Source organism: Microtus oregoni, unplaced genomic scaffold (genome assembly GCF_018167655.1).
Source record: "Microtus oregoni isolate MIOR12 unplaced genomic scaffold, Mior012 000046F_ref0000063, whole genome shotgun sequence".
In the NCBI taxonomy this organism is placed as follows: domain Eukaryota; kingdom Metazoa; phylum Chordata; class Mammalia; order Rodentia; family Cricetidae; genus Microtus; species Microtus oregoni.
The window spans coordinates 16,671,375-16,697,029 of record NW_024543220.1 but is presented as its reverse complement, the minus strand read 5'-3'; the positions used below and the strand labels follow the sequence as shown (position 1 = coordinate 16,697,029).

The window sequence follows — 25,655 nt, the reverse complement described above, 5'->3', positions numbered from 1 at the left end:
CCCTGCCTCTTCCTCCCACCACCGCCCAGCTTGTTTTCCTTCCTTTCTTTCTTAATTTATTTTTACATGTATACAGGTGCTTTGTCTGCATATATGCCTGCAGACCAGAAGAGGGCATCAGATCATGAGCTGCCGTGTGGGTGCTGCCAATGAATCCTCTGGAAGAGCAACCAGTGCTCTTAACCGCTGAGCCATCTCTCCAACTCCAAGACCTGAATTTTTTTTTTTTTAAATTTTTTCTTTCTTTTTTTTTTGTGGGTTATGGAGGAGGAAGGGTGAAGGGGGGGACAGAGAGAGAGGGAGAGAGGAGAGAGAGAGAGAGAGAGAGAGAAGAGGAGAAAGAGACAGAGAAGGGGGGAAGCTGAGAAGTGGGGAGAGAGGCAGAAGCGAAGCTGCCTCTCCGAGAGGAAGATGGAAAAGAGCTGAATTTCTAAATATGGACCAACACTCAGGAACTCAGGAGATGGGTTCCTGGAAATTCCTGTTAGTGTCCTTGCCTTTAGTATGACGGAATAAGTTATACCGGGAGCCTAACAAACAAAAAACCTCAACATACTTAACCCCCCTAACAAAAAGCCCACTCTCCTATGCTGATCGCCAGATCACTAACCACAAGCTCCACCCCTCCCCTCCCCTCCAGCCTCCTTTCCCGCTGGCACCCAGTTCTCAGACTCACTTTGCTCTTGCCCCAGGCACTTGCAGTTTCCAGCCCAGAAGACAAGATGTGGTTCCTTTGATCAAATGATATCTTCAGATGTGCTTGGTGGCCCAGATCATCAATTCCAACTCTAGGGAGGCAAAAAGAACGGAAGTTGGAGCTTGTCAGCCACCGTGTTTCAAGAAGCAAAAGACAGGGGTGGAGAGATGGTTCAAGAGTTAAGGGCACTGACCACTCTCCAGAGGACCCAGGGTTCGATTCCCAGCACCAACATGGTGGCTCCCAGCAATCTGTAACTTCAGGTGCAGGGGATATGACATCCTCTTCTGGTTCCTGTGAGCACTGCCCACACAAGATGCACAGAAGCGCCCAAGCACACACACACACACACACACACACACACACACACACACACACACAAATTTAAATGTATATTATTCTTTTTCCAAGACAGGGTTTCTCTGTGCAGCCTTGGTTATCCTAAAACTAGCTCTGTAGACCAGGCTGGTTTCCAACCCACAGAGATCGCCTGCGCTGCCTCCTGAGTACTAGGATTAAAGGCGTGCGTCACCACAGCCAGGCAAAATAAATGTTTTTTTTTTTGAAAAGCAAAATAAATAAATAAAAATAAATAGAAACAAACAAATAAAACTGAGATCACCTACTTAGCCAGAGGAGACTCGTCAAAATCAGCTTATTTATTTTAAGATTCTTTTTTTAAAATTGATTTTTAATAAGTATTAAAATGTATTTTTTCTCTGCTCCCCTTCCTTCCTCTCCCCTCCCCTTCAACCATCTCCCATGGTCCCCATGCTCCCAATTTACTCAGGAGATGTCTTTTTCTACTTCTCATGTAGATTAGATCCATGTATGTCTCTCTTAGGGTCCTCATTGTTATCTAGGTTTTCGGGGATTGTGAATTGTAGGCTGGTTTTCTTTGCTTTATGTATAAAAGCCACTTATGAGTGTGTGTTTGTTTTTTAATTTTCCCTCAGGAGTCTATATAGCCCAGGTTGACTTCGATCTCAAATTCGAGATCCTCCTCCTTCGAAGCCATCCCAAATGCGGGGATTCCAGGCATACCCCATCACGCCCATTTTAATCTCCTATGGATGGAAATCAATATTGGGGCGCCCTTCCCGTGGCATCACGGGCCCAGGCCCCTCAGGCCGGTTGCTTAGTGAGCCTCAGGCAGAGCAGCGATGTGTGACCTGAGCATGCCAAGCCAGGAAACCTCACGTTTCGCCGAGGCACATCCTCGGGCGAAACGGGTCCTGGAAAAGGAGGTTGTCTGACACTCGGCCAAACTGTGCCGCAGGGTGCAAACCTTTGGGCACAAAATAGGAGCCCGCTCTAATGCCGGGTGACAAACGTGTGTCAGACGGCTGAGCTTTCCGAACTTTCGAGCGCACCTCCCTGACTTCTCAAAGAACAGAAAGACGCTCGCGTGTAGAGGTGGAGCGTCTAGCCGGCCCCTTGCTAAGGCAGAGTGGGGGTGGGGAGAAGGGGTGTGTGGGGGTGGGGTAGGTGGGCGGCCGCTCTGCGGCCCGGGATTGGCGGGTACCGGCCCTCCGCCCCCGTCGCCGAGCCAATCGCGTGCGCCTACTCTGAGCCGCGGGGTCGGTGCTAGACCGGCCACCCCCAGGATCCCCAACTGAGCGTTGAACCCGTTCTTGCGCGCTTTCCAGCCTAACCTAGCCGAAGCTTTCCCGCATCTGAGTCCAGGTAAGTTCTGGACGCGTTGAGTCCGGCGCAGCGAGGTTCTCGCTGCGGTTCAGTGCCCCGCGGGCGCTCCCCACCCCTGCGCGAGGACTTGGCATCACCTGCACCTGGAAGCTCAGAGCTGTGCCAGCTTGCGAGTCGGGTGCTCCGGGTCGCTAAAGTCTGTGTGACTCCACCGGGAGCACTCTGCCGTCCCCGTTGCCCCGCCGAGACCTGCGTCCCTTGCCCCCTTCCCACAAGCATCGACCTCCTCGCAACCCCAAGCTGAGTACCCACTTGTGGATCCCACGGCCACGCGTCTCGGAGCGTGGAGCCAGGTTCTAGGGTGCTCTGGTACCGGTCATCGATTTTTTTCTGTTTTGGTTGGAGACTGGTGTTTCACAAATTGTTCTTATGGGGCCCTGGTGCCGGGTGGGGTAAATATTGAAGTAGTGGCGCGCGTGGGGTGGCTACTGCGCGGGAGAGCAGATTCTGTGCCTGGTGCCTCGTGCGGAGCCTGGCGCTGGGCGCGCGAGACCAGGAGTGTGCGGCAGCGGGGGTGATGGGCGGCGGGAGGGTAGACCAGGGCTATGTAACTTGCAACTTGGCAAGGGTTTCTCACGTCACTGCCGTACACTGTCTCCAATCGCCCCTTCCGCACATCAAGTAGCCAGATGGTGTGTGTGGGAGTTCGAAGTCCCTCGGTAAACTCCGCTGGAAGAGTAGCCTCTTGGTGAGGGCGGGGAGGATGCCCTGAGGAGTGCTCTCCAAGGCGAGTTCTGGTTCGGGTTGCCGGTGACTTCCTGTTCCACTAAGATACCCTGAAGGATGGCATCGGGTGACCAGTGCCTGAATGGCTTTCTGGGGAGTTCTACAACCAGTGGCGCCCAGCAGGAGGGCGCTCTGGAGAGGAGTCTTGCAGAACCACCTGCCTAGGCCAATACCTGGCTTCATGCCTGGAAGCTGTGTTCTCAGCGTCTCCCAGGTGGCAGGTTTGATTCAAGTTAGTTTTCCACCAAGGGGATTAGTGAGATGGGACAGGGCCGAGTAGGGCTCTTGACCTCAGCTGGGAGTGCTTGGCCCTGCCTCTCTTTTCCTTTTTACAGTCTATGCAGCCAGGTTAAGATTGAACCCCAGATTCTTGCTGGCCTCAGGCATGATTTTCAGTGCCCCATGGGCACGGTTACATCGGTTTTAGAGTGTGAGACCTCCGCCCACCTCTCTGCTGGAGGTGGAGTCTTTGGCTTGCTGTCTAGTCTTGGGGCCCACAACACACCTGTGAGTACCCAGTATCAGCTTCTGTCTCGTGTTTTACACAGGAAGTTTATTCCCCCCCCCCCCCCCACCTTCAAGACAGAATTTCACCCAGCTGGCCTGGAACCCAGGCTGTCCTTGAACTTCTAATCTCCTGCTTCCACCTCTGGCGATTACTGGTTTGTGCCCCGTGTCTGGCCTTGTTCTTCTTTGGTGTAAATTGTGGGTTAATGTACATAAAACATATTGTCTTTTCTCCAGGTCCATGGAAGGTGGGTCCCCAGGGGCATCCTTCCGCGTAGTCCTATGCACCTCTCACAAACTCCAAATCAGGCTTAGATTACTTAGAACACCAGAATGGTGTCCAGGTTAGCCAAGCAGATGCTGAGGGATGAGGAGAGATGCTCGGTGGTTAAGACCTCTTGCTGCTCTTGCAGAAGACCCTGGTGGCTCACAATGGGGATCTGGCTTGCTCATCTGGCCTCTAAGAGCACCAGGCTCGCACATGGTGCACATACATACATTCAGGCAAACATCCACACATAGTAGTAAATTAAAAAAAAAATTTGAGACAGGATTTCTCTGTGTAACAGCCCTGGCTGTCCTGGAACTCACTCTGCAGACCAGGCTGGCCTCAAGCTCAGAGAGATCCTCCTGCCTCTGCCTCCCAAGTGCTGGGATTAAAAGTGTGCGCCATCACACTCAGCTTTTAAAAAAACTTTTTTTTTTTAAAGCAGCTGTGATGCTCCATTCTTTCTGGAAATAATAAGAAAACGTGTCCTTATTAAGTACATACACATTTCTTTCACAACTGCTTTCTTTGTGGAATAATAATATGAAAATGTGTCCTTAATAGGCACACACACATTTCTTTCTTTTGTTTTATTTGTTTTATTATATTTACTTTTTATTTTATTTTTTGGGGGGACAAGGAGTTGTCCTCTCCCACCAAACTACACCCGCCCTCTGAATGAATAATTTCAACCCGCAGTGCAGTCTGAGGTGCAGAAACGGTCACTATGGAAGCAGTGTCTTCTCACTTTATCCACAGTATGGCGCAACGCCTGTCACTGTCTGTGCAAGGTTTTGGCTAGTGTTGAATGTTACCTTGACACAGTTTAGAGTCACCTGATCAGGGGCCTCAACAGAGGGACTGCTGCCTAGGTCAGTTTGGCTTGGGGTCATTTAGTCCTCGATGTGGGAGGAGCCAGTCCCGTGGGAGTTCTGAGCGGTGTAAGACCCGAGAAGGCGGCAACATGGCTGCATTTGTCTCTCCTGGCTCGTGACTGTGGCTATGATGTGACTAGCTGCAGAAGTTCTGCCCTGGCTGCCCTGAAATGATGGACCGTAACCAGGAACTGTAACTGAAATAAACCCTGGCTACAGGGTGAAAATAGGACCAGTCTCGTGTGTTTTCATCATCTCAAAAGCCCTGTGCGTTAAACAGTTACTCTCTTTCTGCACACCCCTGCCTTTGATGTCCTGTACGCTCTGCTCCTATTGATTTGCCTGTTCTGGGTCCCTCACATGCATCAAATCATAGGACATTTGATCATTCTGGGCATTTCTAGAAATGAAATTTGTTTTGTGATTGACTTCTTTCCTCTAACATCATGTCTTCAGAGTTCATCCATTCTTAGTTTTAAAAAACAGATTTACTGGGGCTGGAGAGATGGCTCAGAGGTTAAGAGCATTGCCTGCTCTTCCAAAGGTCCTGAGTTCAATTCCCAGCAACCACATGGTGGCTCACAACCATCTGTAATGGGATCTTGTGCCCTCTTCTGGCCTGCAGGCATATACACAGACAGAATATTGTATACATAATGAATAAATAAATATTTTAAAAAAAAAAAAAAAAAAACAGATTTACTTACTTGTGTCTATGTATGGGTTGCGTTGGACATCTTGCTTGTTACGTGTGTGCTTAGATCTGAACTCCAGTCTTGATGACTTCAAAGCAAGCATTCTTAACTGCTGAACCATCTCTGTAGCCCCAGTCTATTCCTTTTTGTGGCTGGATAGTTAGTATCCATTGCATGGACGGAACACATTTTTGTGCATCCATTCATCCGTGACCTTGGGTGATGTTCACCTTCTGGATCTCAAGGCTGTCATGAGAACGAGCATACTAAATATCTATTTCTATTTTTCTTTAGTCTCTGCCTTGGAGTTGAGTTGCCGGATCATATGGGAGTTCTCTGTTTAACTTTCTGAACAGGAGCCTAACTATTTCCACAACAGCTGGAGCCTATGCCTTTTCTCCCATCTTTGCTGGGTTTGTTTGAGTGGAGTGTCATTCTCACAGGGGACGTGTGAGCCAACTTCCAAACCAACAGATCTCTGCTCCCTCTACAGATCCCAGCATGCCTTTGGGGACATCCCAGTGTGAAGCTGGTTCTGCAGAGTGCCCTCAGCACCCCGAGATGCACTCAGGGAAAGGACACCTAGAGAAGGGCTCTTCGGGGGACAGTGAGCGCCTATGGATCCCACCCGATACCCCAAGCCGATGTACCTGGCAGCTGGGCAAGCCCATGGCAGACTCCCCTCATTATCACACAGCACCGTAAGTCTTGGCTTTGATCCCGAGATGGCAGGCCTATTTCCTTGAGGGGTGGAGCAAGGGAATGGGGGCCATACAGCTACCAGGTTCAGGGTGAGGACCCCTGCTCTGCGATCCACGTGGGGGCAGGCCCAGGGGGCTAGAAGCAATGTAGACCAGGTTCAGAGAGGCCAAGGTTTTTTGTACTATACAGCACAGATGTACTGAGTTGTACTGAGTGTTTGGTTCTTATGGGTTCCTTTTATGGTTGGGCAGAGACTGTCAGTGGCACTGATAGATATCTGCCATGATTTTATTTGAAAGAACTCAAATCAGAAGCCATTCCACACACAGTTACTCAGTAGCTTGCTCAGGAACAGTCACTGTGTCGTGCCCTGTTCTAATCCCCAGGATGGAGCCATACGGGTTCCTGCCCTGTTGTAAAAGCCCTTAGGATTATCTTCATTCCCTTAGTCTAATGTCTTCAAATTAAAACAAGTGGGTGAAAGGATCTGCGTTTTAAATCTTAGAGTCCTGTTCCCTGTGTGTGGCCACCAACATTTATGGTTATTGATTCAAAAGTCTGAACAAGCATGGGCAGGTGTGGGAGGCAGCATTTTCAAGGCGCCAAAGGAGGGGGCAGGGGAGTATACAAACTAGAAGCTGTGCCCATTGAATGGGCTCCAGTGCTGGGAGGTCAGGAGACAAGTGGGGGCCTGGCCGGAGGAGTCCTTGCTGGGACAAGAGAGCAGGAGGTAGAGCCCGTAGCTGCAGAACTGACTGCCGAGGGTGTCTGAAGGCCTGGGAACTGCTTGTTCAAAGACATATGTGGCATGCATCAGCCCTTAAAGGGCAGGTTTGTCCTCAGCTGCCTACCCCTGCCTTTGTCAGAAGTCACTGGAGGACCAGGGAGGAAACCCGAGGGAAGGCTCACACACTACACTGGTTCAGGGAACCTGGTATGGCCCCAGATATCAGCAGAGAAAAAGATGGAAGATATTGAACAGGGCGAGACAAGCCAGCCAGTTCCAGAGGTTCCTGATGTAGGGACTTCAGAGGGAAGGACAGGTGGGCAGGCAGCCCTGATGGTGAATTGGGGTTTCTGAGGTCCTGTGGGGCTGCCCTCGTGCGCTGGCAAGGCACAGGCAGCTGGGACGGGCAACAGATCTGAGCCATCACCTGTACAAACAGCTGATAAGTTTCTGAGTGAGGTCCCAGCCCGTATCCTGGTGCTACCCCTGCCTGGCCTCCCTGGGGTTGAGGGTCAGGAGCTCTTTAACTTGACCCAGCCTATCTCTACTTTTCTGAGCCCAACCATAGACAGCCTTGGAAGGGAGCATGACCAGCTCTTCTGCAGAGCAAGACTGCCTCTGTGGAACCAACACCTCGCTGGAGTTTAGCCTGTTGCTGCGTGTTGGCACCCAGGCAGCTGCTTTTCCTCCCTCCCTGGAACTCCATATTGCTTACTCCTCCCCTGAACAAGGGCCAAAGGTGTCTGAGATTTCTATTTAGTCAGTTTGGCTTCAGTATGGGAAGCCTGGGGTGGGGAGGCAGGAACCTGGCAGCCTTGAAGTCTGGGTGTGGGGCACAGGGTGGCTGAGTACAGCTAGGGGGAGGCAGGGAGTGCGTGGACATGCAGCCATTCCTGAGCCTGTGGAGGGAGAGTTGTAGAAGAACTGTTCTGGAAACTGCTTTGGTCACTTTGTACTGCCATGGAAATGCTGAGGATAGCCTTGCAGATAGGCTTGACCTATCACTGGCCCATAGCCCTGGCCCCAAGGGCAAACACGAGCAGCCCCAGCCTTGGCCCTTTTGTTTCTTTTCTTTACTTTTTTTTTTAAATATTTATTTATTTACAATATTCTGTATGCCTGCTGGCCAGAAGAGGGCACCAGACCCCATTACAGATGGTTGTGAGCCACCATGTGGTTGCTGGGAATTGAACTCAGGACCTTTGGTAGAGCAGGCAATGCTCTTAACCTCTGAGCCATCTCTCCAGCCCTTTTCTTTTCTTTCTTTTTTTTTTTTTTTTTTTTGAGACAGGGTTTCTCCGTGCATCTCTGGCTGTCCTGGAACTCACTCTGAAGACCAGGCTGTTCTCGAACTCAGAGTTCCTCCTGCCTCTGCCTCTTGAGTGCTGGGATTAAAGGCATGTGCCACCACTACCCAATTGGGCCTTTTGTTTCTGTATACCACTTCTGCCTTGCTGGCCCTGTAACGTCAGGCTTCTGGGGACTATGCCAGTGGCAGGATATCTGGATGTCAGCAGTGAGGACCCACTCCTGAGAGGGAGACACCTCAGTTGTTCAGGGAACTGAACGGAAAGAAGGAGTTCCTCTGTCAGCTATGGTTGACGAACCAAAGGGCTAGGATACTCAGGGAAGACTTTCTAGGCAGAGGCTGGGTCTTTTGTCTCAAAGTCAGGCTTTGTTTGTTGGTTACATAGCCTAGCTTGTTCTGGGCCTTGAGCTCACAGTAATCCTCCAGCCTCAGCCTCCCGTGTACTAACTCGGATTATAGGTGCCTGGCTGTTTTTAGTTTGAGACTTTGGAGTCCACTGGTATCATGAACCCACGACACTGTCGGCTGGAGGGTCCCATGTGGGTTTTGTCCTATTTGACCTAGTGTAGAATATGATCCAGTCTGGGAGAGATGTGCCTTTGCAGTAGAGCCATTTGAAGCATAATCTAATGAATTTTAAAGAAAGCTAACCCAATTAGCTGTTGAGGAGGCTGGACTGAAAATGGAGATGTTGTAATAACAGCGGCGGGGCTGTGTCCCCAGCACCCTGGCCACCTGCTAGCTTATGCCCGAAATAACAACACACAAACTGTATTCATTTAAACACTGCTTGGCCCATTTCTATCTAGCCTCTTCTAGGCTAATTCTCGCACCTGGACTAGCCCATTTCTAATCATCTGTGTAGCCCACGAGGTGGCTTACCAGGGAGATTCTAGCCTACGTCCATCGTGGGTCGGAGCTTCATCGCGTGTGCCTCAGAGAGCAGAGCTATCACGTCTACCAGGGAGAGCAGAGCATGGCGTCTCTCTGAGGTGTCTGCCTCCAAGAGGAGAGCTGTTGAGTCTGAGCTCACTTCCTCTTCCTCCCAGCATTCTGTTCTGTTTACTCCTCCCACCTATGTTTTAACCTATGAGGGCCAAGCAGTTCTTTATTGCTTAACCAATGAAATCAACAGATTGATATGACACTCCCACATCATGGAGAGGATGAGAAATTCTGCCACAGAGAAATGAGGGGCCAACCATGGCTATATCTGTCTAAATAATGATTGGGAAAACCTCTGCCTGACAGGGCAGCAGACCTGGCACGGAGGGAGTACTCACTCCCCAGGAAGAGAGTGGGGAGGCAAGGGCTGCTGTGCAGGGGCAGAGGACTTGGGAGTTTTCTGGAAGCCCTATAAGGCAGGAGAGAGACAAGACAGGAGACATATGTGGTCAGTTAGTGTATCAGCTGTTCAGTGATACTCTGGGGCCCTATAATGTTTGAGACCCATAGGAGGAAGTAAGGGTTATATGTGGTCAGTTAGTATATCAGCTATTCAGTGATACTCTGGGGTCCTATAATGTTTGAGACCCATAGGAGGAAGTAAGGGTTATATGTGGTCAGTTAGTGTATCAGCTGTTCAGTGATACTCTGGCGTCCTATAATGTTTGAGACCCATAGGAGGAAGTAAGGGTTATATGTGGTCAGTTAGTATATCAGCTATTCAGTGATACTCTGGGGTCCTATAATGTTTGAGACCCATAGGAGGAAGTAAGGGTTATATGTGGTCAGTTAGTGTATCAGCTGTTCAGTGATACTCTGGGGTCCTATAATGTTTGAGACCCATAGGAGGAAGTAAGGGTTATACTTTGAAGACTGGGGTAAAGTTTATGCAGTGTAAGTTGAGCCTAAGGATGAGTAACAGACCCAGCTGGGATAGAGATCTTCTCCAGTAGTAAAAGAAAAGATATTAAACAGAGGTGTGTGTGTGTGTGTGTGTGTGTGTGTGTGTATACATGTACCATAGCACACATGCACATGTGGGAGTCGGGGACAACCTTGGGTACCAGTTCTTGCCAACTTGTTTGAGACTCTTGCTTTTCTCTTCTTCTTCTTCTTCTTCTTCTTCTTCTTCTTCTTCTTCTCTTCCTCCTCCTCCTCTTTCTCCTCCTCCTCCTCCTCTTCTTCTTTTTGTTTTGTTTTTGTCGAGACAGAGTTTCTCCGTATAGCCCTGGATGTCCTGGAACTTGCTCTGTAGACCAGGTTGACCTCGAACTCACAGAGATCCACCTGCCTCTGCCTCCCAAGTGCTGGGATTAAAGGCATGTGCTACCACCTACTGGTTCTGCTGCTCTGGCTCATTTTTCTGGTTCGAGCACAGGGGTTTTAGAAACACACTACTATGTCCACATTTGACAGGAATTCTAAGGGTTCAAATCCAGGCTTGCCCAGTATGATGCTTTAACCACTGAGCTGTCTCCTCAGCCCAGAGCCAGATTTTTATCTCCTCAGAGCCATTCTGTAATTCTTTATCTCCTAAATGCCCATGATGCCCAGCTTCCAACTGTTATTCTTTTTTGGTTCCTGAATGGCTCCCTTTCTCTGTTTTAGGACAAAATCTCCAAAAATTTTGCCAGATATTCTGAAGAACATTGGGAACACCCCCATGGTCAGAATCAACAAGATTTCAAAGAATGCAGGACTCAAGTGTGAGCTGTGTGAGTGTTTGGCTCTTCTGGGACAGCCTCCCTCTGGACCAGGACCCTGGGATGACCCCTTGCTGAGGTTCTGGCGGTGTTGGCAGTGGGGTCTTCTGGGATGCAGGATGTGTGTTGGTGACGGAGATGGCCTCTCTAACTGATGGTTTGGGGTCAAAGAGCCTACCTGGGAAGGTTCTGTAGGGGTCAAAGGCAGAAGCAAAACCTGAGCGCTCGGTATATCTTTTTTTATTTTTTAATTGTTTTTTGAGACAATGTTTCACTGTGTAGTTCTTTTTTTGTTTGTTTTGGTTTTAAGAGATAGGGTTTCTTTGCTAGCCCTTGCTGTCGTGGAAGTAGCTTCTCCAGCCCTGAAACACCCTTGAGGTGGGGAGGAAGGCTAAAGAGCAAGGGATGGTCCAGCATGGAGGGAGGCGACGTCAGGTGTGGGTGGGGCTGAGCAGAAAGGCTGGGCTCACTGACCAAAGATGATGGAGGCTGCCAGGGGTGGTGGAGTTTGGGGCAACTGGCAGGGGTTCCAGGGGACTCAGGTCTGAGGTGGTCTGTCCAGGGCTGCTTGAACTGGTTGCCTTGGCAGGACTGTATGGGCTCAAATCCAGACACCTACTGCCTGTACACATTCTGCTGGGACATGTCTGCTAACCGTCTGCCTGTGGGTTCTTGACTGTCTTTCCCGTTTACTTAGTATCGCCATGGGTCTGCAGGCCAGGTGGGAGACAGGCCAGCTGTGACCGGGGGTGTCCAGGTACAGAAGTGGGCAATGGGTATACAGATGCCCAGAATGGCAAACACCCAGGCCTGCCCTCATCCTGGGGGTATATCCGGTGTAGTTGAGGGTGGCAGGAATCCATGGGGGCCAGAGAGTCCTCCCCCCTCTCTGATTCTGTTTGGCTTTCAGTGGCCAAGTGTGAGTTCTTCAACGCGGGTGGGAGTGTGAAGGACCGCATCAGCCTTCGGATGATTGAGGATGCTGAGCGAGACGGCACCTTGAAGCCTGGGGACACGATCATTGAGCCGACTTCTGGGAACACAGGTGAGGGTAGGGCCAGCTGAGGCTGAGCAGAGGCTGAAAGTCCCTGGTCTGTGCAGACCTGCAGGGAAGTCAGGAGGCAAAGGTTGGCTACCTTGTTCTGTTTCGCTTCACCCCCAGAAGTATACCTGGCTGCCAGAATAAATTCCCCTAAGATCGCCATCAGAGTGTGGGGTTCCTACCCAGAACAAGGGCCCTTTGTCCTTCCATGCTTCGGGGGCATGCTCCAGGCATGGGCAGGGAGGCACAGGGCCTTGGGCACGGGGCCCCTCTCACCCTCAGCATGCACCCCTCAGGGATCGGGCTGGCTCTGGCAGCTGCTGTGAAGGGCTACCGCTGCATTATCGTGATGCCAGAGAAGATGAGCATGGAGAAGGTGTGTCTAGGGTGCGGCGAGGTGGAGGGCGTGGCCAGTGGGAGGGCAATGACTTGATGGGCTATTGTTGAATCAAATGGATAAAAAGGGGAGCTGGGGGGGATAGGGGTGGCGCTTTGGCTTTCAAAGTGTCTTCCCTTCTGCTTTACAGTCTCTTTGCCTTGTTCTCTCTCTCTTTCTCTGTGTGTATGTCCCTCTGTGTCTTCACCCTTTAATAAAAGCCTTTCTTTACTGACTGGAGGGTACAATTTAGGCTGGTGCCTAACTTAGGGATCAGACCCAGGGATGAAAGTATGGTTTTCCCTGTGCAGGTGGATGTGCTGCGGGCCCTGGGAGCTGAGATCGTGAGGACCCCCACCAATGCGAGGTTCGATTCCCCCGAGTCTCACGTGGGAGTGGCATGGCGACTGAAGAATGAAATCCCCAATTCTCACATTCTGGACCAGGTGAGGTGTCTCCCCTACCCCACTCCTGCTCCCCCAGGAGAAAATTTTGTGGTCAGAGATTTGTGTTCAAGTGTGCTGTTTCCTCTGGGTCCTGTTGGGAGACTGGGAGACAGGTCTCTGCCCTGCATGAGCAAGGTGACAGTACTTCCTCTGGGGAGGTGCTCCAGGGCCCTGCTCAGTGGCAGAGCCAGTGGTTTTGGCTGTCCCACCACCCAGTTGTGCTTGGTCAGCAGTGAGGGTGGGCTACCTTTCCAGAGGACCCTCTGGGCTCTGAAGATGCAGAATGTCTATAGCCTGCATCCCAAGGCTCAATCCGCTGTTCATTTCCTTTCTGGGTTAATTTCACATTGTGATGACCTGATTTTAATATCTTGTCTGTGAGGTTCCCGAGATGAGGTTTTCTAGGCTGCTGTAGGACTTGCTGGCCAGCGTGGCACTGACTATCCAGTGTCCGTGCACGATGCAGGTGATTTCCGTTCCCTCACCACCTTTCTCTCTTCCACACAGTACCGCAATGCCAGCAACCCTTTGGCGCACTATGATGACACGGCCGAGGAGATCCTGCAGCAGTGTGATGGTGTGTGTGCTTTCCACTCCTCCACACACCTTGACCGCAATCATCATTTCTTCTTCTTCTTCTTCTTCTTCTTCTTCTTCTTCTTCTTCTTCTTCTCCTCCTCCTCCTCCTCCTCCTCCTCCTCCTCCTCCTCCTTCTTCTCTTCTCCTCCTCCTTCTTCTTCTTTTCTCCTCCTTCTTCTTCTCTTCTTCTCCTCCTCCTCCTCCTTCTTCTTCTTCTCTTCTTCTTCTTCCCCTCCTCCTCCTCCTTTTCCTCCTCCTCCTTCCTCTTCTTTGTTATTTACTTATTATGTATACAGTGTTCTGCCAAGGGAGTCACTCGCCCTCTCCTTGGCAAACTCAGCTTAAACACCCATCTTTGTGAAATAGTTTCTGGAGACACTATTCTTTCCCTGAGGCCTCTTGGCTTTCACCGGTGCCTCTCCCTGTGTTCCAGAAACATGATTCAGACTGCGTGTCCACATTTAATTTTTTCTTTTTTTCTTTCTTTCTTTTTTTTTTTTTGCTTTTGTTTTGTTTTTTTTTTTTTTTTTTGGTGTTTTTTGAAATAGTGTAGCTCTGGCTGTTCTGGAATTAGCTCTTGTAAGACCAAGCTGGCCTCAAACTCACAGAGATCCACCTGCCTCTGCCTCCCGAGTGCTGGGATTAAAGGTATGAGCCATATGCCTGGCTAGGGGCATTGAATTTGACATTCAGCTTTTCTTACCTCTGGCAATAGTTGTGGTTATCTTACTCCAGTACAGGCATGAGGCTCCTTAGAACCATGTACATGTGCTGAGTGCCTATTTCCTGGGGCTGGTGGGAACCCTAAGAGGGACTCATGGGAGAAGGTGCCTGAAGGTCCCACCCTTGGCTTCCCATTAGAACCTGGTGTTGGCATTGACCTGAGTGCAGACTTGTTCGGTGCCCAGGAACCGGCCCATAAAAGCCCGGGTATTTGCTTAGCTGGTTTTATGAGTGAGAATTCTCATTTGGCAGAGTTGGTGCACATTGCTTCATTCCTGAGTTTGCCCAGTTCAGGCTTGCTTGATGTGGAGCTGACCCTCAGCAGCATGAGAGAGCTTGGGCCAGTTCTCAGCTTCAGCCATTTTTCCTGTATCCTAAAAACCCAGTTTGCTTATCTGTAATCACTCAAGAATCAGCCAGCCTAGGAAGGCACACCATTGACAGCTTATCTCTGCCAAACTTTTAGCTGCCCAGCCGTGACCCATCCTTGTAGATCAGCTACACTGGTGGTTTAAAGGCCAACGTCACAGTACAGACAGCAGCCCCTGCCTTGGGCATACTGTCCACAGATGGGGGCAGTGACAGGCGATGTTTATCTCCTTGACCTAGTTTGGCTTAATTGTATTTCCACCAATGGTCATTCAGAGTGGAGGGCTGACTGAGTCGTGACCTGAGAATGTCCTCCCTCCCCCAGGGAAACTGGACATGCTGGTGGCTTCAGCGGGCACAGGTGGCACCATCACAGGCATCGCCAGGAAGCTGAAGGAGAAGTGCCCCGGATGTAAAGTGAGTGTGGCACCTGGGTGGTGCTGGTACAGACTGGGTGGCTGAGAGGGAGGGCCTGGACTCACTCTCCTGCCTGCGTGGCCTGAGCTGTGTTGAGAGGCTCAGGGCTGTTGGCATCAGGCTGGCAGGTCCCTCTGCCTGGAAACTGGTTTCTTCCCACATTCCTCTCTCATTGCATTGCTGTCTTGAATAGTTGTATCAAGTTGCCCAGGAGTAACTTGGGGAGCAGAGGGTCCTGGGGGCTCCTATTCTGATTAGTGAGACTAGCCCAGAAGCCACCAGAGAGAGTCCCAGGTTGTCGTGAGTTATGGCAGTGGTTCTCAACCTGTGGGTTATGACCCCCTTGGGGGTTGTACATCAGATTTTCTGCACATCAGATATTTACATTATGATTCATAACAACAGCAAAGTTACAGTTAGGAAGTAGCAACAAAAATAATTTTATGGTTGGAGGGTAGGCACAACATGAGGAACTGTATTAAAGGGTCGTAGCCTTAGGAAGGTTGAGAGACACGGGTTAGGAGCAGGCCTGATGAAGAGGGGCACAAAGAAACAGGGGTATTTTCTCCCCATGAGACTGCCCACCCTCCAGGAATATATCAGTGTGCAGAGCTGTCCTTTGTCCCCAAAGGGCTCTCCAAATGCTCATGACTGGGACCTTTCCTAGAGCAGCATGGGGAGAATCTTTCGAAATACCCTGTGCTAGATCTTAGCTCTGAAAGGTGTGGCCTTCCTGCTTCTTTTTTTTTTTTTTTTTTTTTTTTTTTTTTTTGGTTTTTCGAGACAGGGTTTCTCTGTGGCTTTGGAGCCTGTCCTGGAACTAGCTCTGTAGACCAGGCTGGTCTCGAACTCACAGAGATCCGCCTGCCTCTGCCTCCCGAGTGCTGGGATTAAAGGCGTGCGCCACCATCGCCCGGCCCCTTCCTGCTTCTTGTCTGAGATTCTGGGACTAGCTAGCACAGGCATCCTGTGAGCCAGTCATTAACAGGCAGATATTAGTGGATTAATCTCCTTTCTAATGGCAGCTGCCCCGGGCTGGGTTGCATTTCTCCCTGACCTGAGCCCTAAAGCTGCCCACCCTGCAGATCATTGGTGTAGATCCTGAGGGGTCCATCCTTGCGGAGCCTGAGGAGCTGAACCAGACAGACCAAACAGCCTATGAGGTGGAAGGGATCGGCTATGACTTCATTCCGACCGTCCTGGACAGGGCGGTAGGTTGGGCCAACGTGCTCCCCCAGGCAGAGTTACAGGAGGCTGCCGCCAGATCCTTAATCGCTTCTGCATTCTGGCACTCAAGCTGACCTAATGGGTGTTGAGGGGACGGCGTGGGGAGCGCAGTTACAGGAGCTGAGTCAGGGTGAAGCGCAACACCATGTTCAAATATGGCCTCTGAGATGCAATGGGAAGGACGGACAAGGATGGCCAGGGTGGATGTGGGATGGCCACTATTAACAGAGATCACCAGACCCATGGAGATGCTGGTGGTCTGAGTTACTCTGCAAAGCACAACTGAGCAGGGAAGGGCAAAGAAGTCTCAGTTTGCAGACCCAGGGGACAAAGTCTTCTGGGAGGTTTCCCCGCCCCCAGCCCCCTCCACCAGAGCAGAGGCCCATGACCCTGTCTTGCCACAGGTGGTGGATAAATGGTTCAAGAGCAACGACGAGGAGTCCTTCACCTTTGCCCGCATGCTCATCGCCCAGGAAGGGCTGCTGTGTGGTGAGTGGCTGGACGAGCCCTGTGGGGGGTAGGGTTAGAGAACCGTCCAGGCTGTGTGCAACCTACTCCAAATGCATGGATGTCATGGACATTCTGAGGCTGTGTGACCACAGTGACTTCCCTTCCCGTCCGTCTGTCCAGGCTCTTCCTTCCTTAGCTGTTTGCTTGTCCTTTGCAGCCTCTTGGAGTCACCTGTGGAGATGAGAGCGTGAGGCACAGGGCCCAGGCTTCATCTGCCCTTCTAGTGTCTGAGGCAAGCTCTTGTGGGTCCCCCCCATTCATATATAGTCCTGTCCTTGGAATGATGGCTCAATCATCAGCAGCTGGAGGCTAGGGCATGCTGGGACCCACAGAAGGGCTCCCTCAGTCATCCTGTTCAGGGTGAATAGGGCACCATTGCCTGACCACAGAAGTTTGAGTTAGACCTGAGAATTGGAGAACACCAAGCGTGCCTGAACCTGCCCTATAAGTGTGGCCCCATCTGTTCTGAGTCATGCTGGAATGGGGCAGGGGAAGGCAGTCAGCCCCTAGCATGGCCTGGTCAACAGCCAAACACTATTAGGAGAGGGGGAACAAGCCCTTCGATTGAAGAGAACTTTCAGTGTGACCACTAGGAGGAGGCTTGTGACGTGGACTCTCATTCAGTGAATTTACACACACACACACACACACACACACACACACACACCGCATGACCACTAGGAGGGAGAGGAGACATGTGGCTTGGGCTCTCATTCAGTGAATTTACACACACACACACACACACACACACACACACACCCGCATGACCACTAGGAGGGAGAGGAGTTTATGCCCGCCTCTCGCACTCAGTGTAAGAAGTATAAACCTGGGAGCAGGACCATGGCCTCTGTGAGAGGCACCAGGTTGACCTTTCTGACTGACTTGTGCCTTCTTAGGCTGAGCCTGGAGGAGCCCCAACTGGAGAGGCAGTGTCACAGTGTCTTTGGCTCTCTTTGGAGGTCCCAGGACCAGGGCCCTCTATGGTCAGTGTCAGAGAGCCTGGTGTCACCCTACTTGCTTTGCATGGTGGCTTTGAGCAGTCAGTGAGACACGTGTTTTCCTTGTTTGGCTCTTGGCTTGGGGTCAGGCTATAGCTTGGGGAACCAGGAGCCCTTGTCGTGAGCCCCTCTTCTGACCGAGCATGATTTGCCTCTTTATCCCGGGGTCTCCTCAGTCTTCCAGAGTGTTTAATTATGGAATGCGAGCTCCATTGACCTAGAGGAAAAAGATGATGCAGAGGAATAGAGTCCCTTAAGGCCTGTTCTCTGTCCAGAGATCCCACAGATTCTTCCAGAGCATGAATGGGCATGTGTGAGATACATGCCTAAATGGTTCCCACAGATCCTTCTAGAGCATTGCCGTAGGTGTGGGGTTATACAAGCACATGTTGTTCATCTATGGATGCACACACAAGCCTGTGGGCAAGTCTAACAGTCCTCTCGGCAGGTGGAAGTTCAGGCAGCGCCATGGCTGTGGCCGTGAAGGCTGCCCAGGAGCTGGAGAAAGGACAGCGCTGTGTGGTCATCCTGCCTGACTCTGTGCGGAACTACATGTAAGACACACCCCTGGTCCCTGTCGCCCTCCTGGCTGCTGTCACCTAAGTGCTGACCGTGGGATGCTAGGAAAGGGTAGTGGACAGGTGGACCCTGTAAGCCTGCTAGCCCCAGGATCCTCCATGTCTTTGGAGCCAGTGTTCACTTTACATGGCTCTATCCTGAGCCTGTGTGTGTGTGTGTGTGTGTGTATGCCCATGGTGACAGCTCTGGTAGACAGTTGTGTCCCCTATACACTCCTCTGTCCTGGCTGAACTAGGAGGAGCTACTCTGCAGTAGGCCTCGTGGGCAGCAAGAGTACTCCCTCACCCCTTGGACTTCCTCTACAGCCTGTGAGCTATGTTTGTGTTGAGTCTGGCAGCCTGGCAGGGCCACGCATGGTGCATGGGCATCCCACTGGCTTCCAGGTAGGGTGATGAGCAACCCAGAAGGCCATCCATCTCCCCTGCACATGGCTGGCCTGTCTTGGGTGTGCATCTGTGTGTGTGCATGGTCCTGTTTTGTGTGAGTGCAGGCGTGTGCTCAAGTTGAGGGCCAGAAGCCCTTGAGCATCCTATACGAGAGTGCTGGAGCAGGGGCCGCCTCTGCCGCATGTTGCTGCCCCTCAGCCTGTCTCCCGGTAGAGATCCTAACAGCTCTGTAGCCTGGCTCTGCAGCTTTTGGTCAGAATGGGAAAGGCTCCCTCTTTTGGGCAGACCTGGAGGGGGGGGGCGGTCCAAGGAGAAGGCTGCCCAGGAACCTACAAGAGGGGTACTGATCACAGAGGCTTCCAGAAGCAACCTCCTTGGTTCCTTCAACCTCGATGCCCAGTAACCCCCAGTTCTCTGCCTCCATGGAACTCCACCATCCTTCCATCGTACGCTGAAATTGGCCCGAGTTAGTCACAAGGCCCTCTGAAACTCATCCCTGACCATGTATGTGCCCACTGGGTACAGAGGCCTCAGTGACACCCTCACCCTGCAGGTCCAAGTTCCTGAGTGACAAATGGATGCTGCAGAAGGGTTTCATGAAGAAGGAGCTCTCCGTGAAGAGGCCTTGGTAAGGTGCTGCCTGACCCTGGCATCCCTGGATGAGCAGGAAAGGCAGCCTTCCCGTTTCCCGTCACGGCGGTCACGCCGCCTTTCCCTGTCCTCTTCCACCCGCTCCTTCAGGTGGTGGCATCTACGTGTTCAAGAGCTGAGCCTGTCAGCGCCACTGACTGTGCTGCCCACGGTCACCTGTGAGCACACCATCAGCATTCTCCGGGAGAAGGGCTTCGACCAGGTGCCCGTGGTCAACGAGTCAGGGTCAGTCTCACCCGCACGCCGGTCCAGGACTCTGCCTTTAGACTGTGCCAGGATCCCAGGTCCTGCTTCCCAGGCCTCTGTGCCCATGCCACTAAATGGGATGGGCAGCCACAGGCTGCATGTGGTCACTTTGCATACAATGTCTAGAGTGACAGACAGCTACTGACCACCTTGTCCCCCAAGCAGCTGAGATTAGACCCTACTAACTCTTGGGGGGGCCTCAGTTCTTCTGTCTCCCTAGTTCATTGTTAGTATGCAGGCCCACCCGTGCCCTAGGGAGTGGGTGACAGGCACCCTGGGGGGGTGGCACACACAACAGTGCATGAATATGCAATGGTAGGGAAATCCAGTTGACCAGCATCCTATACCCAGCTTCAGAAGTCTGATGGCTGGTCACCATGGACCCCCATGGGGACATAAACACTGCAGGACTCGTAAGCTTGCTTGTCCCACTGTTCTTCCTCCCCCAACTGTGTTTTTTATGCATACGACTGCTTTTTGCCCTGAATACATGTATTTGTGTGTATGTGAATCTATGTGTGTGTGTATGCACACGCGCGCATGTGAATGTGTGTGCACCACCTGTGTGCCTAATGCTTGCGGCAGTCAGAAGACATCAGATTGGGAGCTAGAGTTACAGGTGTTTGTGAGCTGCCCTGTGGGTGCCAGGAACCAAACCCAGGTCCCCTGCGAGAGCAGCAAATGCGCTGATCACTGAGCCGTCTCTCTATCTCCTGGGTTGAGTGTGAAAGGATCTTGACATCAAGTCAACATAAGACACCCAAGGCCAAGTTCTCTGCACAAGATTTATTTTCCCCAGAGGGACAAAGGGCAAGGAATGAGAGACAACGACAGGAGATAGAGGGTGAGGGAGAAGGGGAAAGGGATATTAAGGAGATGGACCTTGATGGCTGGTGTATATGTATATAATCTAACAGTTTGACAAGCCAGAGGGAATGGGGGAAGGGCAAGGCCTGCCAGAGCCACGTTTGCCATGCTTAGGCCTGCTAGAACCCCTTCTCTGACCCTTGCCTCTTCTCCCCCGCCAACTCTACGCCCTTCCCAGGGCCATCTTAGGGATGGTGACTCTTGGAAACATGCTGTCATCCCTGCTTGCTGGGAAGGTGCAGCCATCAGATGAAGTCTGCAAAGTTCTCTACAAGCAGTTCAAACCGGTACGCGTGTTTTCCAGAGGGAAAGTGGGCATAGGAAACCGGTACGCATGTTTTCCAGAGGGAGTGGGCATGGGAAACTGGTACGCATGTTTTCCAGAGGGAGTGGGCATGGGAAACCGGTACGTGTGTTTTCCAGAGGGAGTGGGCATGGGAAACCGGTACGTGTGTTTTCCAGAGGGAGTGGGCATGGGAAAGCAAGTTGGGCCTTCAAGGCAGGGCATAGTGTTTGCGGTGCCCAAGGTGGGTCCCTCCCATACCACCCCTCGGAAGCTCTACAGCTTGCTTAGGGGGTTCAAGGTCACTTCAGTTCAAGGTCACCACTGTCACATAGATCTTGCATGCAGACTCTGTACTCTTGGTCCATCTCTCCTTCACAGACCCCAACAAGCCATGGTGTGTCTGCTAGTTTGGCCTCTAAGCAGAAGCCATGGGTTGGAGTCAAATGGCAAGTCACTTTTCAGGCAGGTTGCCACAACACAGAATGCTCTAAGCTCTGCGGGGCCTTTGTTCTACTTATCTGAGCAGCTTTGGAGAATGTTGCACCTCTCGCCTTTGTCAAGTCTGTGGGGGCTGGTAGCTCTGAGGGCCAGCATGGAGCATGGACACAGCTTTTCTTGCAGATCCACCTGTCCGACACACTGGGCACACTCTCCCACATCCTGGAGATCGACCACTTCGCCCTGGTGATCCATGAGCAGATCCAGTGTGAGTGGGGTTCACTTGGTGCTGGGTTCTTGTTGGGGGCAGAGGGTGTTAAGCCCTGGACACTGGCCGTGCCTGGCCCAGGCTCTCTTGGTACAGACTTCTGCTATGCGCAGTAGGCAGGTATGCTCCCTAGTGGGTGATAGGGAGTCTGTAGTCCTCATCTTCCCACCATAGCTTTCGACATCCTGATTCTCTCTCCATGGACCTGTCAATCCAGTCATGTACCCAAGGAACACACAGGGCCAAATCATGCTCCAGCGGGCCCTCATGTCACCTGTTTAGATAGCGTAGCATTTACCTAGGTGCACAGGGTGAGACAGCAGGCAGTCTTTAAGGATGCTGGGGGCTGTCTCAGAGACACCTGCGACAGCTGGACTTCCTGGCCCTTCAGGACATATCGCCAGGAGCTATTAATTGGTTCTGATGGGCTCCAGGGGTACTCTGCAGGGAAGTGCTGGGCATCTGTTAAAAGGATAGCCTGTGAGCCACACTTGTCTCTGTGCATATGAAACACAGTCTGTCCTTCCTGCTCTCAGAGAACCTTCCCAATGTCAGCATCTGCAGGATGTCATCTGGGGATGACACTCTCAGGTCCCAGTGGGGTGAGGGGCATTGATTTTCATTCCTCAATCCATAAGAACTGGGAGGGCCTTATATCTGGCTCCAAGGCTGGCCTACATGTGGGGGTGGCCCCATGTCTAACCCCTCTCCCGTCCTTGGCTCTACAGCACGAGACCAGGCCTGGTCAGGAGTGGTGGGGGGGCCCACAGGTATGTACGCCTCACCCATCCCAGCCCCTAGGAAGTAATCCTTACGTTCAGAATCACAGCTTTCCAACGGCATCTAGGGCCTTGGATCTCCGAGGTTGGGTTGGGTGGTAGGGGAACTCCTGATCTTTGAGCATCTCAAAAACAAACAAAACAAAACACGAATTCCAACATCAGGGGCAGCTGGACTGACAGGACAGAGCTGTGTGTTGTCACAAACTAAACATTCCCCACCAAAGCCTGCACGGGGAATCAGTCAGCCTAATCGGAGCCTGCTATCACGTGCTCCATGTGGGTCCCAGAGCCAATCAAGTGGCCCCTTTGCTTCAGGGGTTCTGAAAGGCAGCAGTTGCAATTCTTTTGAGTTTTTCTGTCCTTTCCTGGGGTTCCAGATAGGCCAGTGAGGTGCCTGTCCCTGGTGGGTATCTCTCAAGGGGCTTCTGTCTTCAAACCCTAGGTGACCTGAGCCTCTCAAGGGCTATGCCAGCAAAGGCTATCCTAAGAAAAGGCCTGAGAGAATGGGTATCTGTTCGGGGGTGGGGGAGGTGGCACGAAGGCCCAGCCCACTATTATGGAGGCGGACATGTGTCAAGGGCTGAAGGCCAAGTCATCAGCCTAGAGACTTGTGAACCAGGGTAAGTCCTGGGCCAGGGACACCCCTACTCATGGGAAGCCCCTGTGTTCCTCTCAGTCCCTCGTATGCTCTGTGGACAGAAGTCTGGGCTCCCCATATCCTGTCAAACGAATAGAAAACTGTTGTCATGGCCCCTCTCTGCCTGTAGGCCCTGTGCTGTAGGGCCAGGCCCAGGCTGACAGGAGGCTCCAATCTGAGAAACCTGAGGTGAAGAGGCTCTGGGTGCCATGCAGGACTCTGGACAGAAAGAGGGCCTGCGGCTTGCCCTGGCAAAGACACTGCACAAGGCCTGTGGGCATAGGCTGAGAGGACACCCCTGCCAGGCTGTCCATTCTGGGGAGCCTGGGTTGGTTTCCGGTTCTGTTCCAGACAGCACCCGGCATCCTATATTAGAGCTGCCGAGAGGAACTGCCCTCTGGCGCTGCCCACGTGGCTCAGCTGGAACAGCAGTGGCTGGTACTCTGTTCCTGCTTAGAGGCTGGAAAGGGTCTCCAGCTTCCGACAGGCCGCGGCCTCAGATCAGCTCTCTATCCCAGCACCTTTAATCCAGCAGCTGTTTCCTTTCCTTAGACCACAGCAATGGCCTGTCCAGCAAGCGGCAGATGGTGTTTGGGGTCGTCACTGCCATTGACCTGCTAAACTTCGTGGCAGCCCGTGAACAGAACCAGAAATAGAACCCGAAAGTTGGGACTGGCTTCCATCCTCCCTGCTGGGACCTCTTGGCTTTAGAGACACCGACTAGTCATGCCCAAGTGCAACAGGCAGCACAAACAGGTGGCTGTTTAGACCAGCTGCAGAGGTCCAGCCTCCCTGCTAACATTCACCTTCTTAACTGAATCCCGAGCCTGAGTACCTTACGTGGGTGTCCTCTGGTGTCACAGAAGAACTGAGGGGTGTCAGCCGTGCAACTGTGACAAGCCTGAGGGGGCCAGCAAGTGTCCTCCATAGAGAAGGGTCTAGCATGGGGAAGGGCAAACCCTGGACCGACTTTGTGTCCATCATCAGGGGCGGTGTTGTTCTCAGCATGGGAGCACGTGGGTTTTAATGATGGTGTAGTTCCTGTGACCCGAGACCCACAGCTTTGAACAGAGTGCCCACGGTGTCACCACTTAGGCCATGCCTCCTGTCAAGCAGCTCTGGCTCACCCTCCCATGCACCCCTGACAAGTACTTACCCCACTTTCTGTCTCGATGGGTTTCCCTGTCCTGGGCACTTCCTATTAAATGGACTCACACACCCGTGGCCCCGTGTCTCATGGTTTCGTGTTGCGACCAATGTCTGAGTTGCATTCCTCTTCATGGCTGAGCAACGGTCCATTGTGTAAGTGGTTCTTGCTTTGTTCTGTTCACCCATGCACAAGTATGTGTTGTTTTCACCTCTTGGATGTTGTGAGGGTCTGTGCACATGTCTGCTCAAACACGTTTTTCCTAGGATGGATCCTGGATTTGGGCTCGCTGCAATCCTGTGTTCCATTTGTTGCAGTGGGCTGCACTAGTTCACATTCTCGCCTGTGCGTTCCTGAGCAGCTTTCTCAGCATCCTCCCCAACCCTGGACATCTTTCACTCTTTTTTTTTTTTTAAAGATTTATTTATTTATTTTTATTATGTATACAACCTTCTGCCTCCATATATGCCTGTGTTCCAGAAGAGGGCGCCAGATCTCGTTACAGATGGTTGTGAGCCATGTGGTTGCTGGGAATTGAACTCAGGACCTCTGGAAGAGCAGCCTGTGCTCTTAACCACTGAGCCATCTCCAGCCCCATCTTTCACTCTTTGTGATTCAGATTTGCCTCCCAGCAACTACAGCTATCCCACCTGCTCCACCCATGTTTAAGTTGTGCTGTCTTTTTCTTTGCTTCTAGGGAGGGATTTTGCTTTGGTGTGGGGTTCAGGGTCTCACTCACTATGTAGCCCAGGCTGGCCTCAAACTCATGAGTGTGAGGATGGAAGTGTGTGCCACTCTCCCGCTTATCTTTACTTAGTTTCGCTTTTGTCTATCCTCGCCGGGTGTGTCCTCCCCAGTGCCACATGTAAGACATGAAAACCCATCTTTGCTTCTAGGAGTTGGATTCACTGCTTAAAAGAAAAATTCATCTATTTATTTTACATCCCAGCCGCAGTCTCCCCATCTTCCCCTCCCAGTCCCTCTCCTCCATCCCCCCTCCCACCCCACAATTGACCCCCTCCATTCAAGAAATGGTATATCTCCAATGAGTATCAATAAAACATGGCATATTGAAGTTGCAGTAAGACGAAGCACCTCCCCACGTGTTAAGGCCAAGGCTCTTAACTCTGAGCCATTACTCCAGGTCCCCTCTGGAACAGCCAGGGCTCTTAACTCTGAGCCATCACTCCAGCTCCCATATATAAACATTTTAAACAGTACCCAGGCCAGCAGATGAATCAGCAGGTGAAGGCACTGGCTGCTAAGCCTGATGACCTGAGTTCCATTCCTAGAACCCGAGTGGCAGAAGAGAACTGATTCCCAAAACATTTTCTTCTGACTGCAGCAAAAAAGGGTGGGGGATAAGTGTCCATCCTCAGAGGAAGGTAAGCAGGGTTGGAGCTGAGAGCTGGTATAGGGAGTGAGTGAGCACACGGGCATGTGAAAGATGAAGTGGAAAGGGTAAACTGGAAAACAGGTATATGGATATGAAGAAGAGGGCACGCACAGACACCGAGCCCACAGTGACAAGGCCAGTTGGAGATCCAAAGGGTGCACCGCAGAAGCAGGACACTAGCCGCCACCACATGTAGGGGTCAGCTGCTGCACACAGCTAGCCCTGCAGGAACAGGAGTGCATGCAGGCTTCACATGGGTCCCAGTCATGTGTAGCTGGGTCTAATGGCTTAAGGGGTGACCTGGGTCTCAGGACCTAGCTGGTCAGATCCATTTCCTGTGTCTCCATTTCCTATGCCCCCATTCCAGTCCTGCCAAAGGCAGGGAAGAAACTAAAAGCCATTACTGCCATTAAAGCTGTCCTTT

General features: G+C 51.8%; 1 protein-coding gene across 2 annotated transcripts; it reads left to right on the top strand.

Moving 5' to 3' along the window:
* The first annotated feature begins 2,263 nt into the window (after nucleotides 1–2,263).
* Nucleotides 2,264–23,906, top strand: Cbs (cystathionine beta-synthase). 2 transcript variants are annotated; one of them, XM_041634802.1, is made up of 17 exons: nucleotides 2,264–2,383; nucleotides 5,969–6,176; nucleotides 10,767–10,873; nucleotides 11,772–11,906; nucleotides 12,200–12,279; nucleotides 12,591–12,725; nucleotides 13,233–13,302; nucleotides 14,722–14,813; nucleotides 15,899–16,024; nucleotides 16,445–16,529; nucleotides 17,997–18,102; nucleotides 19,067–19,141; nucleotides 19,255–19,389; nucleotides 20,456–20,564; nucleotides 21,185–21,269; nucleotides 21,998–22,039; nucleotides 23,241–23,906. In XM_041634802.1, the coding sequence occupies exons 2-17, from the start codon at nucleotides 5,977–5,979 to the stop codon at nucleotides 23,342–23,344; spliced, it is 1,686 nt and encodes a 561-aa protein (XP_041490736.1). In that variant the 5' UTR covers nucleotides 2,264–2,383; nucleotides 5,969–5,976; the 3' UTR covers nucleotides 23,345–23,906. The 2 variants fall into 2 exon arrangements, with proteins under 2 accessions (XP_041490736.1, XP_041490737.1); XM_041634803.1 differs by lacking the exon at nucleotides 21,998–22,039.
* The last annotated feature ends 1,749 nt before the right edge of the window (nucleotides 23,907–25,655 follow it).

Coding starts and splice junctions, on each gene's coding strand:
- Cbs (XM_041634802.1), top strand. CDS start 5,977: ATGCCTTTGGGGACATCCCAGTGTGAAGCTGGTTCTGCAGAGTGCCCT. Junction 12,280..12,590: donor AGAAGATGAGCATGGAGAAG/GTGTGTCTAGGG, acceptor TTCCCTGTGCAG/GTGGATGTGCTGCGGGCCCT. Junction 21,270..21,997: donor GATCCATGAGCAGATCCAGT/GTGAGTGGGGTT, acceptor TTGGCTCTACAG/CACGAGACCAGGCCTGGTCA.